Source organism: Sitophilus oryzae, unplaced genomic scaffold, assembly GCF_002938485.1.
Source record: "Sitophilus oryzae breed Bouriz unplaced genomic scaffold, Soryzae_2.0 scaffold_1227_pilon_pilon, whole genome shotgun sequence".
Classification (NCBI taxonomy): domain Eukaryota; kingdom Metazoa; phylum Arthropoda; class Insecta; order Coleoptera; family Curculionidae; genus Sitophilus; species Sitophilus oryzae.
The window spans coordinates 385,282-405,146 of NW_022145868.1; the positions used below are offsets into that span (position 1 = coordinate 385,282).

General features: G+C 31.8%; 1 protein-coding gene across 9 annotated transcripts in view; it reads right to left on the reverse strand.

Annotated features, from left to right (window-relative positions):
* The window catches only part of LOC115874102 (basement membrane-specific heparan sulfate proteoglycan core protein), a 220,336-nt gene that overhangs the window by 31,150 nt on the left and 169,321 nt on the right, over positions 1-19,865 (reverse strand). For all 9 annotated transcript variants that reach the window (XM_030889171.1, XM_030889169.1, XM_030889167.1 and 6 more), the window contains 19 exons: positions 18,224-18,361; positions 16,669-16,908; positions 15,560-15,697; positions 14,661-14,789; positions 14,462-14,581; positions 13,178-13,306; positions 11,839-11,949; positions 11,202-11,429; positions 8,627-8,896; positions 7,766-7,825; positions 7,160-7,174; positions 6,002-6,229; positions 5,380-5,517; positions 4,371-4,616; positions 3,625-4,025; positions 2,394-2,702; positions 1,852-2,178; positions 1,635-1,780; positions 663-870 (listed from right to left, as the gene is read on the reverse strand). In XM_030889171.1, the coding sequence (XP_030745031.1) occupies positions 663-870; positions 1,635-1,780; positions 1,852-2,178; positions 2,394-2,702; positions 3,625-4,025; positions 4,371-4,616; positions 5,380-5,517; positions 6,002-6,229; positions 7,160-7,174; positions 7,766-7,825; positions 8,627-8,896; positions 11,202-11,429; positions 11,839-11,949; positions 13,178-13,306; positions 14,462-14,581; positions 14,661-14,789; positions 15,560-15,697; positions 16,669-16,908; positions 18,224-18,361 (3,581 nt within the window). The remainder of the gene's footprint in view (positions 1-662; positions 871-1,634; positions 1,781-1,851; positions 2,179-2,393; positions 2,703-3,624; positions 4,026-4,370; positions 4,617-5,379; positions 5,518-6,001; positions 6,230-7,159; positions 7,175-7,765; positions 7,826-8,626; positions 8,897-11,201; positions 11,430-11,838; positions 11,950-13,177; positions 13,307-14,461; positions 14,582-14,660; positions 14,790-15,559; positions 15,698-16,668; positions 16,909-18,223; positions 18,362-19,865) is intronic.

Consider the following 19,865-nt stretch of genomic DNA (forward strand, 5'->3'; position numbering starts at 1 on the left):
TAATTTTACGATTTAGAAGATTTTGAAGTATTCGAAGTTCCAAAACTTTAAAAAACCTTTGGCCTTCTCCATATCTCATAGATTCCCGGTACCCAATGGCCAACCTTCAATTTGGTACACCCTGTACAATAAAAAAGGGTAATGTAGTCTGTAGATATATTCATAGACCTATTAGGCACATAAAGCATATGTATATGTCTTATGGTGATAAAGTGGTATGATTACACATTTGCTAAAATATATTTTAATAAGTGTATTATTTACAAACTCAAATAAGTAGTATCTATTCTATTGATGTCGAATCTCAACCACGTGTTAGTCACTCAATAAAATCTAACTACTCGAAAAATAAATAACACAAGAAAATTAAAAATTAATATTGAAAATTATTTTTCCGCCTGTAGTTAGACGCTAAAATATTTCTTTTAAAAAGTGTAGAGAAAGATAGTTAATGAGATCTTTGAGTTTTTGTTCTCTCTTGATATTACTCACCAAATCCGTAGTAGAACGGGTTGAAGGGGGCAAGAAAAAAATAAATAATTAAGTTAAAAATTGTATAAATAAAACACACATTTAACTAAATCTGCCAATTGTGCTACTATGTTATAATTTAAATTTGAAGATTTTTTCAATTTTTTGGTTATTTTATTCATGGTTCTTACCTTGCACAAACATCTTCCGTCAGCGTCCTGACCTAGCGTACCCACTGGATCACAGCGGGACACAGGGGCTGGTCTGCATGAATCGCCAATAGTTAGGGGATTTCCCACGTATCCAGGCGCGCACTGTTCGCATCTCACACCGATGTAACCCACTTGACAGTCGCAGACTACGTTTCCGTCCGAACCAAGGTGACAAGTCCGGGCAAACCTAATGAAGTAGGTCAATTATTTATAATTACGTATTAATAAGTACCTACTTTAAGATGATGGTCTTTTAAAAATCATATTATTATTGTCTGTTGGGCAGTTACTCTAACAGATATGGTTTTAAGTTCAAAAGTTGATCTCTACCATGATCAATTAAAGCAGCAATAGCCAATACTTCAGATTTTAAAACCATCTCTGGCAGAGTAAACGTCAATAAACAATAATAATATGACTTTTCAATGACAAACTGTGACATTACAAAATCAATAAACACTATTTTATAAGTGCGATGATGAGGACCCACAATTGTTGTAAATGGTTACTGTCTTATTCACAAACAAATATCTTCAATAAAAATAAAGCTATTAAGATGAATCAAAAAGTAAACTATCGAGAAAAGACGTATCTAGATGATAAAATGATTTTTGAATTCCCTGCTGTGGTAACATATTCCACAGGGTGTTTCAAACTTTCACCAAAATATCAATATTTTGTTTTCCCTCGTTGACAGATGAAAACTTTCATTTTTAATTTAGAAAGACATTCTAAAAATTCAAATAATTTTGCAACAAATTGCTTGAAAAAATCATCAAAATCGGCCCACTGGAACAAAATATATTAAACTTTAAAATATATCAAAATTTTGCCTGTTTTTCTTGCCGTTGAGTGTATTTAAAAGAAAAAAGTAAATTTTACCTAAATCAGTCAATAATATATCCCACATAATGGAAACTTTATCTGTGACTCTGTATAACAGTTACTTACTGGTTACTAGGAGAAGTGTATGGACATGGACAAATCTGACATTCTCTTCCGTCATAGTAACTTCCTGGTGGACACGCGGGAGGTTCCCTGTAACACTGTCCTAACCATGGTCCAGATATATGACGTGTATATCCCTCATCGCAGTACTAAAAATTATCCTTAATCAATTTTTGTCCAATATAACTTATTATTTCGGCATTGTCTGCATTAAACATACCTCGCAAGATGTTCCGGTATATCCGACCGGACACGAGCACTGTTCTACGTAGTTAGCGGCTCCAAATCCTCTGTCTGGAGACCCGGCAGAGTCCATGGTGATGCTGGTTAAGGAGGTGTTCAACAATCCTTCGTTGTATTCTAATTTAATGAGGATGTTTGTGACGTCTTCTAGGGCCATCATTATTTCTTCACGAGTTGCCAATCTCTCTGGTTCTCTATCTGATTTGATTACCCAGTCTCCGTCAAAGAAACGTACTCTTACTTGGGTAGTTCGGTGTGATGGTGGAGGTGATGCCGCTTGGTGTAGTAAAATATAGTTGTTACCCTGTAATAACAAGATGTGTAAATTTCTGTTGATTTATTGTTAAGTTCCAGTAAAAAACCAAGGGATAATTTTGTATTCTCTAGAATTTTACTGAGATATACAACGTCGTCATTTGGATATTTTGTAGATTCAACTAACATTTAAAACAATGCACGAGAAAATATTATCATAGATCCTAGAATCGTAGTTATATCGTAGAATCGATTTAAACTTACTGTCAAAATGACATCTGGTCCAGTTATTGGTCTTCCATCGTTGGAATGATGGACGTTGTACTGCAAGTATCCTCCGTAACTCTTCAACTGATTTCCGTGGTAATTTTCAGGTAAGGAGAAGTATGGGACTACATTTGGTTGATTCAGTTCAGCATAGTACGGTAAAGATGCCTTGACTCCATTGCTTCCTATTTGTATAAGCTGTGGCTCTACACCTTTGTAGATTGGTTCGTCTCTTATGTCCACTACACCGGTATATGGATCAATACGAGCTCCCAACAATTTGAGCGAGTCGAACGGTGGTTGGAACTAAAAAATAATAAATTATGTCTACACATTTGTTGATAGGTTAAACTGTGAGAAATGAGTGTTTTTTAAAATGAGACATAAAAATGTCTATTAATATGGTATCGGCTGGTGGAAAAGCTCTGTTTCATGTTGCCAGAGACAAAAATGTCTTTAAAACTGTGGTCGCTAATAATTAAAAATGTTAGTGGTAAACGGAGCTCAGGCCAAGAATTTTACCGTCACAAGACCTTCACTGGACCTAAAGGAACCTACAAACCGAATTTCATCCAAATCGGACAATGTTGACTTTTGACCATGATATTATGCAATCCCGACATCAGAAGTTCAATATCTCCATTGGAAACTACTCGTATGCGGTAAGTAGGGGTCCCCCAACCTACCCCTAAAACTTGGTTGGTCTACGATAATTTTTTAGCCAGTGAAGGCTGCCGCCCAAAGTGAACACAAAATATCGGCTCATGGGTCGCAAGATGGCGGCCTAAAGTTTGTGCCATTCAAGCCATTTCACGATACCCCGATTTTTTCCTATATTTGTAGTACAAGATGGTGTTAAATGCTAAATTTCATAGCTCTAGGTCAACGGAAAGTACCCTATAAATTTTGATTCCCTTGAGAGTGTCGAATTATACGTTTTTGGCGGCATAAACGGCTGTATCTTTTTTTTACGGTAACTTAGAAGTTTGATATTTTCTCAGCCTCAAGGGACTGTAGACCTGAGTATATGGTTTTAATTTCAACTCAATACCTCTACGCGTTCCCGAGATAAAGGTTCTTAACAGACAGACTGATAGACAAACGGACGGACAGACAACAAAGTGTTCCTATAAGGCATCCGTTATTTTCTTTTGATGTACGGAACCCTAAAAATGGTTCTTTTCTAACATTTGTAAAAATTGTTGTAAAAATTAATAATGTTACAAACCTGGAATATAAATAAGTCGGCTGATCTGCAATTGGTGGCGTGTCCAAAACAGAAACATTTAATACACTCTCCTTCCTGTCGGGCTTCGGTGTTGAAGTAACCAGGTCTGCAAACACTTTGTTGATACACTTCCAGAATAGTGTCAGATGACATTTCTGAGCCCAGCGTGGAAATAGCTTCACACGTATAAGCTCCTTGGTCTTCGACTTGGATGTTTTCGCATATAAGTGTACCTAAACCATTAACACTGGTACTTCTACATGTTGAGGGTACGTGACGCCAATTGAGTCTCCAAATAATTTCAGGAACGGGTATTCCAACGGCTCGACAAGTGATCTGGAATAGTGAGCCGACAGACAGCCTGACCATGCGTATTGGGTGTTCGGAAATTACAGGTCGAACTAAGAAAAAGATTTGAAAGTTAGTCTAATAATAGAATCACACCTCCAACATTCATGTAATTCAGGCAACAAGTCAACCGATCAAGTCACTTTAATTTATTTCGCATGAAAGTAATATGACAGTTTAAACTCGACAAATTCAGATGAGTGGATTACGTCTCATTTGACTATGGTTTAACATTTAGCGTTTCTTTTTTGTGACCTTAGAAATAAAGATATGCTTCTCATTTTAGTTGGAAAATATTTTAATCTTTTAACAAGTATCTCACTTGTAGTTAAGTCGTTTTTCTTCAACACTTCTATAATAGCAGTATGCATAATCTTAGAGATATAATAGGTACTTACTGCAACCAATTTCATCACTTCTGTCAGTACAATCCGACATAGACCCGTCGCACTGGAATGATCTTGGAATGCATTGTCCGCTTCTGCAAGTGAATTGATTAGGACCACATCCTTCACCAGGAAGTGGCAATCTGCAAGCTTTTTCATCTGAATCGTCGCCGCAATCGTCCTGGGCATCACAAACCCAAGATTTGTGGATGCATTTCTTGTTATCGCACTTGAATTCGTTAGGTTCACATTTCAAACCTAAAAGTTAGATATAAGTAATGAAAAAAGTTGGATATAATTCTGATTTGTGATGACATCACATATGTAAGTAACACTGGATAAATGGTATACGCATTCAAGCTGAGGCAACTTGGTATACACCTGGCTCAAGAACATAGGAAGGTGTACGGAGCTGGAATATTAGGTTTGAGACAAGGACAACATTGTCAAGACAATGAGTAAATACATTGAGTAAACGTAGCAATGTTACGTTAGCGAGGGTACCAGGGCACGAGGGCTACAAGTATAAGGAAAAGGTAGATGAAATGGTCAAACAAGGCTCATCCATGCCGTTCCTAGGCCCAGAAACCTTCTATGGCACTGCAAAATCAATCAATCAAGTTGCAATACAACAGTTGATGAGCAACAAACCTTTTCATCAAATTATAGAGAAATTCACCAGGGTAGAGACAGACAAAAAAGTTCATAGTAGAACATTCGCCAAAATTTACGGCAGACTTTATAAGCAAAAACAGAAAGACTGTCAAAACAGTGTGTCTACAAAAATATAGTGTGTCTACTAACACGACATTTTGCTTAAGCTTAATAGACATCTTAAGCTGATAGGACTAAAGGACGAAGCCATGTGTAGCCAACTATTAGGTTATAGCAGGTTATAGGTAGTAGCCATATAATGTTACATGAAAATGACAGCGATTGATATTCTCCAACATAAAATAATGGTAAAATACAAATGCAACTTAAAGTATGTTTCAAACTGTACAACGTTTGTGCTACTTACTGCAGCGAATTTCATCTGATCCATCCGTACAATCGTATTCTCCATCGCAGACTTTGTTTCTCGGAATGCAATCTCCATTGGCACAAGTTGATTCGTTGAGGTAGCATTTTACTGTTGGAGCAATGTATGGGGGAGGAGCTGTAGATATAAAAGATGTTATTAAATATTTTTGACAATAAGAGTTCATTCTACGGGAAATTCACATTCATTTATTAAATTATTAATAATCTTATAGAAAACATTTTTATACACTTACCAAAAAAATTATTTCAGTTAGCATAAAAATAATAAAATACATAATTGCAAATATGTGCATTACTGATTTAATCGTATTAATTTTACCTGTGCCATGATAGTCAGTATCTATCGGTGCCATAACACCGTATTTTAAAATTGAAGATTGGCCTTTGCTGCCTGATAAATACATTTTTATCAATATCAAAATTAACAATGATCTTAAAAATATGTTTTAATAATAGGTACAAGTGTCAATAAGCTAGTAAAGTTGTCTGGTGACAAGGTAAAGGTATGAAAGCGATTATCAGCACAAGAAGATATTTTATTTGACAATTTAATGACACTTGGAGTGGATACATATATTTACAACATCTAAACAGCATACCTTTGTCTACATATAGTTGAACTGCCAATTCAGCTCCAGGAGTACCAGGTGGGAAGCCCCTGGCCACACAAACGTACGTTCCAGCGTGTTCAACTTTAATATCGGGTATTTCCAGACGTCCATGATTATCTTTAGATCCAGGTGGTAAAGGTTGACCATTGGCTCTGCGCCATTCGACTTCTGCCCTTATTGGTCCTTCGTCACGACATTGGAAGACAACTTCACGATCTATATTCACAAAATGGAAGGTATTAATGTATTGTAATCACTAGAATTTCTTTACCAAGTCAGCTGTTACAGGAGTATAGATGTCAAGCATTAAAATGAATAGCTAGTCAAATTTAAAAATTTTTTTTAGTAAATGATTCGGATAATATGATATTGTGTACCGGGTATCTCAATTATATCTGTCCCAAAGAAAATCTTCAGTTGTATAAAGTAAATTTTTCTCAAAACCATGTAATGATTTTTTGTCTTGTACATATTTTACCATTGAAAAAGTGAAAAAAATATATTACCCCGAACATCTACAAAACCTTTTTTGTAGATGAAGAACATCTACAAAACCTTTGTTGGACCATAAGTCCAAGCTATCAATATTTATACATATGTTGCGGATTTTTATTAGCTTTTTTGTAAAATGTTTTATTAAAATCTGATCTTGTTATTAAATCTCGATCAAATCTAATAGTTTGTTTCTGACTTTTTTATACATACCCACTGAGATAATTAATTTTTCAAATAAACCGTCAATAATAGAATCAAAAATGATTTCAAATTTGCATCATAAAATGTACATTCGTATATGTATTTGATACTACTCTTTCAAAAGTATTTTTCTCAAATTGACGTTTGAAGTATTAAGATTAAAGGCATATATACAAGTTTCATATAAGTATGTTATTGTAGTTGTTAAATACTGGTATTAAAACTGATGTAAACCAATGAAGCACCTGTATAACTTGAATCATAAGTGGTTAAATAATGTAAAATTATATGATTTAAACTAATTTTCTACATGTCGAGTAAATTTGAAGCATCTATTTTGATAAAAAAAAATCGTTGATTAGAAATGATATCAAAAATGGGTGTTTGTATTATTTGGTGAAAAATCAGCATGATGTCCACTCCCCCATGATGGGACAATAGTTTACTCACCAAGTTTATACTTGTCTGCTCGTGAAAAGACATAGGACAAGACAAAAACAATTAGTTACATACTAAAACTAAATAGACTAAATATTTGTGTAAGAACAAAAAAGGAAGACTTAGAAAAACAGTTCTGTAATCATCCTGCAACTTTCTTAAATAAATATTTAGACAATTTTGTTTTTTGTTTGAAAAAAATTGAACAGTTGCAAAAAGATTACTATACATAAAAAAATGTTCTTAGTTTCTAAAGTAAGAAGTTTATAAATACTAAAGAAAATGATTTTAAGGAGTAATTTTAAAAGAAATGTTATTTATTATATTTTTTAAAATAGTTTAACAGGTACCTAGTCATACTATTTTTTATGACCCCACGTTGGGCACCAAACAGGAAATAGTAATTTTAGTGTTTTAAAACTTACGATCAGTGTTACTGTTACCGTCAAAAACTTTATCGATTGCTATAGCCAAGTTTAAATAAGTAATAATCGTACTTTTTCATTAGATCACAGGATATAATAAATATGTACCATTAATAACAACATAAAAAGAGATCCATCACCTTTTAAACACAAAGAAAAATCTATAATATAAACGATAATAATTAATACTCACTTTCTCTAATTTCCTGCTGGTTTGGATACGTCTTGAGTTGAAGACCTTGAGCACTAGTGTCTACAAACGAAATAATTTAATTAATATTTGATCTGAGCAGTGTTGATTCCAATGCATCCTTGCTAAACTCAACTAAATAAACGCAAATTCAAAAATTTATTTTGTTATGTATTAATTTTTTTAATGCCAATTAGAGAGGTTAGACCTAATTATTATTCTATTCAATTTTGTAAAAACCGTTCATCAATCAATATAGTTGGAGTTGCAAATTATGTTTAGTTCGAATAAAAAAAAATCATATTGAAGCCAATTCGATGTTAGATTTCATCCAATTTTGTAATATACTGTTCAAATCAGTATTTTGTCAATAAAAAATTGTTTTTAGTTGAAGTAAATAAAACAGTTTAAAAATTAAACTATCCATTTGCAATTTTCAAAATCAAAAGACAACCTAGGTGTTATTTTTCAACCACACCTACACAGTAGACTAAAATGACAGTCTAATTCATCGCTGGTATCGTATGGACAGTCCACTTTTCCGTCACACCTAAGTTTTAGACTGATACAGGGTCCATTTTCACATCTAAATTCATTTTGGTTACATCCTTTGTTGAATCCTAAGTCAGTTATTTATCGAAGAAGTATCATTATAAACAAATAAAGACATATACCATATTCTAAATCATTTGAATGTTCGAAATTTGAAAAATATACAATAAAAATTACATATTTATTTTTTTACTTCTCAATTTTGGTCAAATGATTTAAAATGTGGACACAAGTAAGTATTGAAATAATGTTCATATTCGTTATTGACTATTTTGATGATTTTTAAATTAGGAAAATTCTTCGTTAACTTACCGCAATTGTTTTCATCAGACAGATCTCTGCAATCGACGTGTCCGTCACAGAGTTGGCTGCGCAGTATACAATCATCACCAGACACGCAGTTAATATAGAAAGGTGGACAACTGCGCTGACTGACATCTGGAGGCAAAGTAACAGGTTTAGGTGTTGGTCTTACGCAATTGTATTCGTCAGATCTATCTCTACAATCAGGACGTCCATCGCATTTCAATCTGTTGTCTATACATTGACCGTCTGAACAGCCGAACTCATCGGATGAACAAGCTAAATAAATTATAAAAAAAGAACTAAACATAAAAACAAAAAACATGCTTAAATTAAATATAAAGTTTAAATATAAACTAATATATAATCATTGCAAAAAATAATAGTGCATTTGCTAAAAATTACAATATAGAAAAAAATTATTAATATTCATTAATGTTTACTATGATAAATAATTTTAATTAGTTTAATAGTCTTCCATAATCTGTTATATTATGATATCCAGATTATAAAAAAAATATTATAAAAAAATAATAATAAAATAGGCCAACAAAACGTGCATTAGATTAAAAAAACTAACTAATTAAAGATCCAAAAGTCATCTACCATAATATTTTAGTATTACCTAGGACAAATAGAATATATAATATGGATGTATCTAAATAAAAAAGTAATATATAATCAAATTCTTACACATTTATCTATGTTCTATAATTTCTATAGTACATATACTTATCATATACCAACTTCTAGTAATATACTATTCACGACTGTAATATATAAATACGTCTAACTACGCAACGTACTGATCTACAACCTATAAATTTATAATATCACTAAATATAGACCACCACTTGATTACAGTATAATATATTCTTCTTCCTGAGTTATTAGATTACAAAGTGAAGACATATTTGTAAAAACTTTATTAAATAAATTTTGTAACTCCTCTTCTCTAACTTTGTTTTTAAATCATTATTTCTTGATTCATAAAATTAGGTCTAAGGACATACAAATTAATAGAATGCTGTAAGCTATTACATTTCAGGAATCATAAAACTTTCAATTTACTTTTATTTCTGACAGTATTATTACAGTAACGAGGTTTCAGATATTGTAAAAAGTCTCATTTCAAAAACTCAAGCGATAATGTTGATTTCCAGGGTGAAGAATATATTTTCGATATAGATCTACACAATAGGGGACTGTAAATAATCGAAAGACAAGAAAATATATATAAACACAGATGCAGAAATTCGAGGCTAACCGAAGCAGTTTTGTTCGTCAGAGAAATCTTTGCAGTCGTAGACGTTGTCGCACTTAAGGCTGGCCTCGACGCAGCCCAAACCATCATCGCATTGAAACCATTCAGGTTCGTGGCAAGTCTCTGGCCGAGGTGGTCAGAAAACAACAGTTTGTAGGTTAAGAATTTATCAATATATACTATATATTTAGTACATTACTACTATTCAAGATGACAAAACAGGAGTTAGCTACGTGATATTTATACTAAGGACCAGCAAAGGTTAGTTTTGGGTCGGGATTTCCGCTGTAAGAAGAGTACAATCCGTTTATAACCTACTGAACAAAGAGAGAAAAGTAAAAACGTTGGCAAACGTATGAAATAAACCGAGAAACTGTGCACATTGCTAGAGACGTGGGAGGGGATAGCAGATAATATTCTAGGGAAGGGCATACATCATGTGTTCAGCTTCACGATTTAATTACGTCTGGTGATACTTTTTCGTTGATTTGTTTATTTATTAACGAATAGTTGTAATTTTCCCTATAGTTTGTAAATTTTTAAAAATAAGTGGGATTGAGTTGGTGTTCGACAGTGGGCACGCTATTAGAACTCTGAATTCAAAAATCGATATTCTCGAAGTCAATTAGAAATAATAAATGATAGTTTTTTTTCAAAAACTTTCTTAATATCTCTGCTATATTTTCTTCGCAGACAGTATGTGAAAATCTTTATAAATAAAAAAGTTACACGATTGCTGAAAATTGCAATGCACTAAAAGTAAATGGATGGGTTTTTTAATTTTTTAATATCTTGCACAATATCCGAACTTCAAAATTAAAAAAAATATATTTAAAGTAGTTCTTGAGTTATCGCGTGTTATGTGTTAAAAAGTTTAGATTTTAAATTATCGCGATTACTGACGTGTTCTTGTTATAAAAATGGACCCCTTAACGATATCCTTATAATTCCATTTCAGATGCTCAGAATCATATCAAATGATTTTATCTAGTTATCTTTTCGAAAAAAAGTCTGATAGGGAAAGGCGTATCGGAGAAATGTGGCAACGCCGCAACAGCACACCGTCTCTCACTCCGATATAATCAGATCCCTATGCGATTTACTTCGACACATGTAAATACCAACCCAAAAGTAAGAGTTGCCAGCACGGTATACAGTATAGCAAAAATGTCAATAATTTTTGATAGCTTCTATATTTCATAAAGAAATTCGTTAAAGGTTCAAAAAATTTCTTAATCATTTGGAGTAAATTCTTATACACTGGCAGATTTAATTATTTATAAGATACGTTAAAAAAGTAATAAAAACGGAGGTACTTACGGCAGTTCCTTTCATCTGAACCGTCAGAACAATCGGGATTTCGATCACACAAGCGACTATCCGGGATACAACGGTCTTCTCTTTCGCACTTGAATTGGTTGTTTGGACATATTATTCCGGTACATCCCGATTCATCAGATCCGTCAACACAGTCACTGTATCTGTCACATCTCCTCGATTGGGGAATGCACTGACCATCTCTGCATCGGAATTCATCTGATTGGCATGCTAAAAAAGTTTCTTATTATTGCATGTTTGGACAAGTACTTCTCAATCCAGAGACAGATGTTAGTGAATTTAATCGTAAACACTCTAAAGCATTTGTTAGTTGAGAGCTGTAGCGCTAAGACAATTCATAAATTGTCTTATTGATTTGATCAAAACATATGGTGAACGAGCTTGTTGTAATTGTAACTTATTTTAATAGAAGTTACAATTTTAGTCTGAAGATAGAGTTAGTTTCCATTATAGTTCTGCTAATGGATGTTGCTGAAAATACTATTTTGTTTTATAAAAAATAAAATCTACAAACCAAATTGACAAACAGGAACACTAGAGAAGAGTTATATTTAACAAAAGAGTAATAAAACAAGCCAGAATAAAATCTACTAAGCTTTCACCGCCACCATACACTTACCACAGTCTGCTTCGTCAGTACTATTCTGACAATCCGGTACACCGTCACATTTAAAGCTTTCGTCAATACACAAGCCGTCTCCGCAATTAAATTTGTCAGGTGGACACGACTCTACATAAACATGCTTACGTTTAACAACAATTAATGTTTTAACAACAACTAAATAGAACCCAAATAGTTGGGTTATAAGATAATCACTGTGTATTACTTGAGAACAGCTTGGTTTTTTACCAATTGAAACGAAAATTGAAAAATAAAAATATTTTTTGTTGTACGATGTTGCTCGATTCAGAGTGCAATGGAAATCAGCTTTTCAGTGGTTTTTAGTCGTATACAATTTTCACTGATAGACTAACAGAGTGGGAATATCAATGTTTCACTAGACGTCTCAGTATGAAGAATATCTTGAGATTTAGACATTTTAAACAACCTTTTCCTTTCTCATTTTTTGCCTCTGTCAAATAGAAGAAGATATACCCCCTAAAACTTTACATGTTTTCTGTGGATTAGTTAAATTTGTTTAAGACTAAATAGCGATTAGAAAACTGGTGTCCATAAGCCTCTAAACCCAATAGAATTTTACAAAAGATAATAATTATTTTTATTTTTTTAATTTTCTCTTTCAGTGGAAAAATTTCTAGCTGTTCTCTAGTAATAAACTGTTTTTAGTAACCACAAACCAAACCAAACCAAAAACCAACAGAATGTTATAAGCTTCAGTATTATGCTATAATAAATTTGTTAATATACCACAAACCTTGATAATCAAATACAATAAAAAACAATTAGTATTGGAAAATATTTCATATTCTAGCTTTGAACGCCAACATTAGCTCATTTTTTAAACTTAGAGAGAGGCATAAAGCACAGATCCATGTTTGTTTTAAAGAAAGATAGAAAAACTACGAACAAACGAAGAACCGAGAAGCTGAAGCAGCTGAAGATCCAACAAGAGAAGCTGTCAACATAGGTTTAACAATATTCAAGTTTCGTGAAGCCAAAAAAAATCCTACATACAAATGTGATACCTATATCAAATTCAAGAACTATTAATATTAATTTAAAAATTAGGATATTATCTAACTAAATATTTTCTTTAAAAGTAACTTTCAAAAAGGAATCCATTTTTATATGATTACTTTCAAAAATCTCTATTTTTCGGTATTAAAAATATGTACTGTAAGAACAGTTTTGTCTTAATTGGCTCGAAACTCAAAAAGAAAACCCTGAAAAATGTCAAATTTTACGAGAAGATATAGAAAATATTAGCTGTAGCATAAGATAAGCCACTCCAAAGAAGACAAAACAAACTTAGAAAACAAATTTTCTGCGGTCATACTTAATGGTGGAAACTCTGGACATCCTTCTTCATCTTTATTTGTAGAGCAGTCTCTTTGTCCATCACACCTTCTATTAATATCAACGCAAACGCCATCTCCACAGTCAAATTCGTCATTACTGCAGGATTCTGTAGTTAAAAAAGAAAAAAATACATAACCAACCACCATTAATTTACTGAAATAAATATCACGTTCTTTAGTTCATTATATAAAATATTTTAAAAGCATACATTATTGCAAAACAATATTGTAGTAGTCATTGAAATTGATACTCCCGAACAATATTCAACCTTTTGGATAAATAAATTTGCCAGACAGAAATATAAATATTTTGATACATTACCTACTGAAGCTGTAAATTCTACTAACAAAATAAGACATCAACGACAACCTTACACAAAACCTACGATGACCTCCAAATGAATGTTAATTACGATAAAATCTTACTACATTTACTTCAAACTATCACCAATCGCCTGAATTAGATTTTAAAAACTGTAATAAATATAATCTCTATATTATTATATAAGATTCAGTATTTACATAATCGGGATGCATATATAATGTTAATTTTATCTATTCGTGCACATTTAAAACTTTTTTTTTAATATTAATATTTATTAATACCGTCTAGACCATATAGAAGCAACCTCAGAGTAGGCTTATAAATAACATGTAAGTCTAAACAAGGTACAGTAAATATGTCATTAAAATAACACCATATACAGAGCTACCTTTTGACAACAAATACACTATAAGAAGAAAGAAGAAAGAGGAAAGAAGAAAGAAGAAAGAAGAAAGAAAAATATAAACTGAAACATTCAAATTTATATCTAATAAAAACTTTAAAGAACAAGTTAAGAACTTCTGGAGTAAAACTGTTCAAAATAAAACAACGTTATATCAAATCTTACTATGAGGTTGTTTTCACTACAGTATACGGTAGAATACGAGATAATAATTATATTTTAAAATTATTTAATTAAATTAATTAGTAAAAGACAGGCAATAGAAGTAAATTATTCGACCAAAGGAATGTCTAAAATTAGTTCCTCAAACAGATTATTATCAAGAAAGAAAATAGGTTATCAATACTAGAGTTAAGATTGAGGATATAGATTTGGGCAAGCATATCTCGTTATACTCCTTTGTGGACAAGCTTCTTCATCATTAGTGTCTCAAACCAGAAGTTAAGAAGGAGGATTTAATAATATATCAATAGACTGGAGAGTTAAAGGTTGAAGAATAGACTCGGGCAAGCATAAATCGTTGAATTATCATACTTCTTTGCAGACAACCTTCCTCATCTCTATTGTTCGGACAATCGGGATATCCGTCGCATCGCCTTCTAATATCGATACAATGCCCGTTTCCACAGTCCAGTTCGTATGTAGAGCAGGGTCCTAAATCGAAATCGATATTCAGTATCAAGAAGGACTAACAGTGGGAAGATATAGTATGAAAATAAAACAAGGGTCATACGTGGGGTTGTGGTAGTAGGGCAAGCTTCCTCATCTCTATTATTCGGACAATCTCGATATCCATCGCATCGTCTTCTAATGTCGATACACTGACCGTTTCCACAGTCCAGTTCGTAAGGAGAGCAGGGTCCTAAATCGAAATCGATATTCAATATCAAAAAAGACTAACGATGGGGAAAGGTATGATATACACTCAGATGTGAAAAAAATACAATGGAATTTTTTTCGTAAAATTTAAAGTATTTTATTTTTTTATTTTTAGCCCTATTTTCATGATTTTTTTTAGAAAACTGTATTGTAAATATATCTTCTTTTACTTGACAAACTCAATTTTCTATTGACTTCTAGTATTGGCTTATTGTAAAGTTTAATCGAAGGGTTGTTTTTACCCTATCTTTAAAACATCCTGTGCAATAATTTCGTGAGCAAATTTTCCTAGAACATTTACAGCTAAACTGTCAATATGAAAGTCACCACGTTATATTAAAAAGTAACATCAAAAATCAATGATAATTGAAAAGATTGTAAAATGTTGGTAGCAAGTTCATTTCGCTCTTAAAAATTAATCAAGGCATGTTTTGACATGAATCAAAAAACAAAATACTCAGGAGTCATGGTTTTGTCCGTAAAGTAATATTCTAAAAAACTTTGCTCACGAATTTATTGCACAGGGTGTTTCAAAGTTAAAGTAAAAAAAACTTCAATTATAATAAGCCAAATACTAAAGTTTATAAAAAACTTATTTTGCAAAATAAAGTTGATATATTTACATACAGATTATTAAAAAATTAATTAAAATAGCACTAAAAATAAAACAAAATATATAATACTTTAAATTTGACGAAAAAAAATCATGTTGCGTCTTTATGCACCTCAGTGTATTAATAATAAGGGTCATACGTGAGGTTGTGGTAACAGGGCAGCCTTCCTCGTCTCGACCGTTAGCACAGTCTCTAACTCCGTTGCACCTAGAATGAGCACTAACACACTGGCCATCTCCACAATCAATCTCGTTGTCTAGACACCTCTCTGGATAAACTGTTTAAGAGATTTTAGAAATAATTTCAACTTAAGAAAATTAAACACTTACAGCCAGAAAACTGCATTTTTTTAGTATTAATTATTATAAATAAAAAAATATAATTTAGTTTGAATATGTATGATTTACCAAAGACGTATGGTACACAAAATATGAATCCAGAGCAAATCCAAATTTTAAAAAGGGTAAAAGGATATATTATCCATTTTAGTAGAAGAAATTTTCTCAAAATGTTAATGATTAAAAAAATATCCTGATAGAAAGACAATGTGAGGACTGATGTATGTTTTGAATGTATTGTGGGAAAATATGAACATATGATAAATTGACAATGTTGTACCAAAAGTTACAAATAAATCTGAAAGAAAAATATAAAAAAAGCAAATTCAAATAAACTATCTTTGTTCATAATAATGTAATAATAATTCCAAATATTGAAAATTATTTGTTTAATATCAAGCAACTTAATTAACTATTAATTAACTATAAGATGTTAAAATCAAAAATACAAGCAGTTAGCAGTTGTCTAGAACACGAGATCTAGAACGAATTAAAAATAAAGATTTACTATTAAATCAATGCTTCTTCGATAGGTCTAAAGATTATTGGTTAGATAAGAATTTAGTCCATAAAGAATCATGCTCACGGTATCAAAGCTGTTTGAACAGGTTTGGAGACAATTTGTTAGTTATATGTTTAGTCCAGAGGAAAGCATATTAATAAGGTTCATGTTTCTAGAACGGGCCTTGAGATTATTGGTCAAATAAAATTTTAGTACTTGAAAAAGTATGTTCATAGGCTCAATGCTATTAGAAAAAGGTTAGATCAAGTCATTTCTTCTTGAGCCATCTTGCAATTTACCCAAGGAGTTAATATTAATAGTTCTCGCCCAAGCCTGGCTATTTCTGGTTAGATAATATTTTAGTCCAAGGAAGAGCAGGATATGTTTAGCTGAAGAAATACAACGTACCACCATGGCAACCCTCTTCATCGGAACCATCCTGACAGTCCTTAAGACCGTCGCAACGAAGTCTCTCATCGATACAGCCTCCTGATCGGCACTGAAATTCGCCCGAAGTACAATATTCGCAATCGACTTCATCAGTACCGTCCACGCAATCGTAAACGCGATCGCATCTTTTGCCTTTGATGCAGGAACGATCCCTACACCGAACTTCGTCAGGTGCGCATTGTCCCGATTGCTCTGTATCTATTAAGAATATTTTTAATTACCCTAAGTATACTATAAAATAAAATAAAGAAAATATATTACTCATAACCATACATATCTAAAATCAATAAAAATCTGCCTAAAAATATTTCATAGTAAAATGGCAACCATCACCAATGAGTTTGTATAAAATTAAAATACATTCTATTTGGCTTATAGATTAAACAAAGCTCCCAAAAATATTATTTCAAAAAGATATTAAGAAGCGGTTATAAAAATATGTAGATAATACGTACAGATAAATAGATACTATTCACTAAAAAACTACTTCCAAAGTATTCTCCGAGATATTCTCTATATTATAATATATGTTTATAGTTTTATAGTTCATACTTATTATTAATAAGTTAAATTACTATGTTATACTTACCTACGGATGTAAAGATAAAATAATCGATTAATATTTATTCTACGGTACTGTTGCACAATAAGTAATAGAAAAGCAAAAATAAAGCAAAGCTTTGTGGTGTTATTTGTAATATAAAATGGAACTTACAGAAATAATCCAAGTTTGTTCATGAATATCAAAGCTCATCTAAACTTTAAAACTTTAACTTTTGTTAAATAAAAATTAGTTTTCAATATTTGCAATATGCGAAGATCATAATGTGTAATAAATGTTAATTCAAAACGTGTATTTAAAGATTTTTGATAACATAGATTAAATTTGGACTTACATACGTCACTTTGATTTAATAAGTAGGTGCAAGTACAACGTATACGTCTTATTTAACATCTGCATAACTTTCGTGCACATGATACTCATGTACTTGTAAGACAGCAGATATTAAAGTACCCGATATATTATACTACCAGTCTATGAAATAAAGGTACTGAAAGTCCAAAATTAAATTTTACTAACCAATTAAGGAAGAAGTTCAGGAGTATCTACGATACACTTGCTACCAGTCACAACCTTCACCAAACAACCTGTAGACTTATAATCATTAATATGAAACTCTGCGTACCTACTTAGATATTCGAATATACACATCTTAAATAAAAAAAGAAGACTTTAACCCTCTTTACCTACGAAACAAAACAGAATCGGACCTATGTTGATACAAAAATAAATCTTATTTTTACGTGAGGAACCTCCCCACAAGAGATGGCACATTTTGAACCATCCTCTATACATAACGCTCAGTAAGCAGGCACGCGCATGAATATGTGTATATGCGCAATAACTTACCGCACAATGCGTCATAACCTGCGCTAGAAAATATACTGGTAGTTAGTGTATCGTGGTTGTAACGAAAATGTTCCTAAGAAATTTGGAAGAAGAAATACCCACCCACAGATGTTCTGTTGCAACCTAGTTCATCCGAGCCGTCAGGACAATCCTTGTAGCCGTCACAGCGGTATGTGTGGTGGATGCAAATGTCATTTTTGCAGTCGAAACCGTTGGGACCACAATCGTAGTGTGTAGTATCTGTGTGCATAGATGAAGCGGTGCATAGCAAAAGAGCAGATAACATTAGAATGCGCAGTAGAGGTCATTACAATTTTCCATACTTCATTTGATTACTATTAATAAGTCTATATTTAGGTACTAAAAATAATGGTTTGAATGAAATAAGTTGTGTCAAATATATTAAGAATATATAATAAAATTGTTTGCAAAAAATAATTGTAATGTTCTCTTATATAAAATAGTAATTGAAGAAATATTAGGCGAATGTAACCATTCATCCTGTTTAAAAATGAACATTAAATGAATGATTACAAATACTAAATTCTAAATAATTAAAAAAAAATAATTTAAGCGCTACTTTTAATGGAATGTGGCTTTAGCTAAATTTATATAGTGTGTAACAGTTACTAAAATAATTCATATACTTCTACAAGATTCATAAAATACCTTTAATTCTACACTAAAAATTTTAAATACCACTAAATGTTTTAGTAATTACAATTTTAATATTTCGGTTCATCTAAACTGTTACGCTCTATATATTCTAACAACGATTGCCTGAATACCCACACCAATAGCTAAGTGTATATTTTTGGAAGTATCAGAAATATTAAAACAATCAATATTATTTTGGTGTCCAATATTAAAAAAGTTAAAAATTATTTATTCGTTGTGTAACTTTTATTATTTATTTAAAACAATTACTTCTTCTAATATATAAACTATACGCCCTGTATCAAATGACATATTAAAATATCTTTAAATCGTTGGTAACATCAAATCAATTGCAACGTTTTTTTTTATTTCTTCCGAAGAACATTTATAGATTCCTGTCACGAAAATGGTCATGGAAACATCCAATAAATTTTCTCATAGTTCGACTTGGTTAAAAGTATTTATAAATATCATATAAATTATCTTTTTTTTATTTGTCGTGTATATAATTCAAATTTTATTTGTCTGGTCTGTCAAAGGAGAAGTAAAAAAATGAAATAAGTCGTCTGATATACAGTTTGGTATCTGTACTAAACAATAGATAGGGTATAGCTAATAATACACAGAAAAACTTGGTTTAGAAAGAAATACTGCAAAGATACAAATACTGAGAAAATTTTAGTGAGTATACAGGGTGGTCCGTACTGTATTCCGGAAACTGCGGCAGCATATTCTGCAGATAAAATTAAGTAAAAAAGTTGGTATAAATGTATGTCCTAAAATACTTAGTTTCGGAGATAGAGGGCGCCACCTACATATTGTTTAACTGGTTTGAAGAGTAATAACTTTTTGTCCGTACCTGTATAAACCTACTGAGTAAAAAAATTACATTTACGACATTTTTTACGTAAAAAAGTCTCTTGGTAAAAATCGCTACGAGTAATGGTTTTCGAGATATTTGGAATCGAAATTACCAATACCTGACATCATTGACATAAATTAAACATGTTGACTAAATTAGACTGAAATCATAAATTTGAAATATTTTTGTGCCAAAAGTTCAACCGAAACTGTTTTATCATCATTT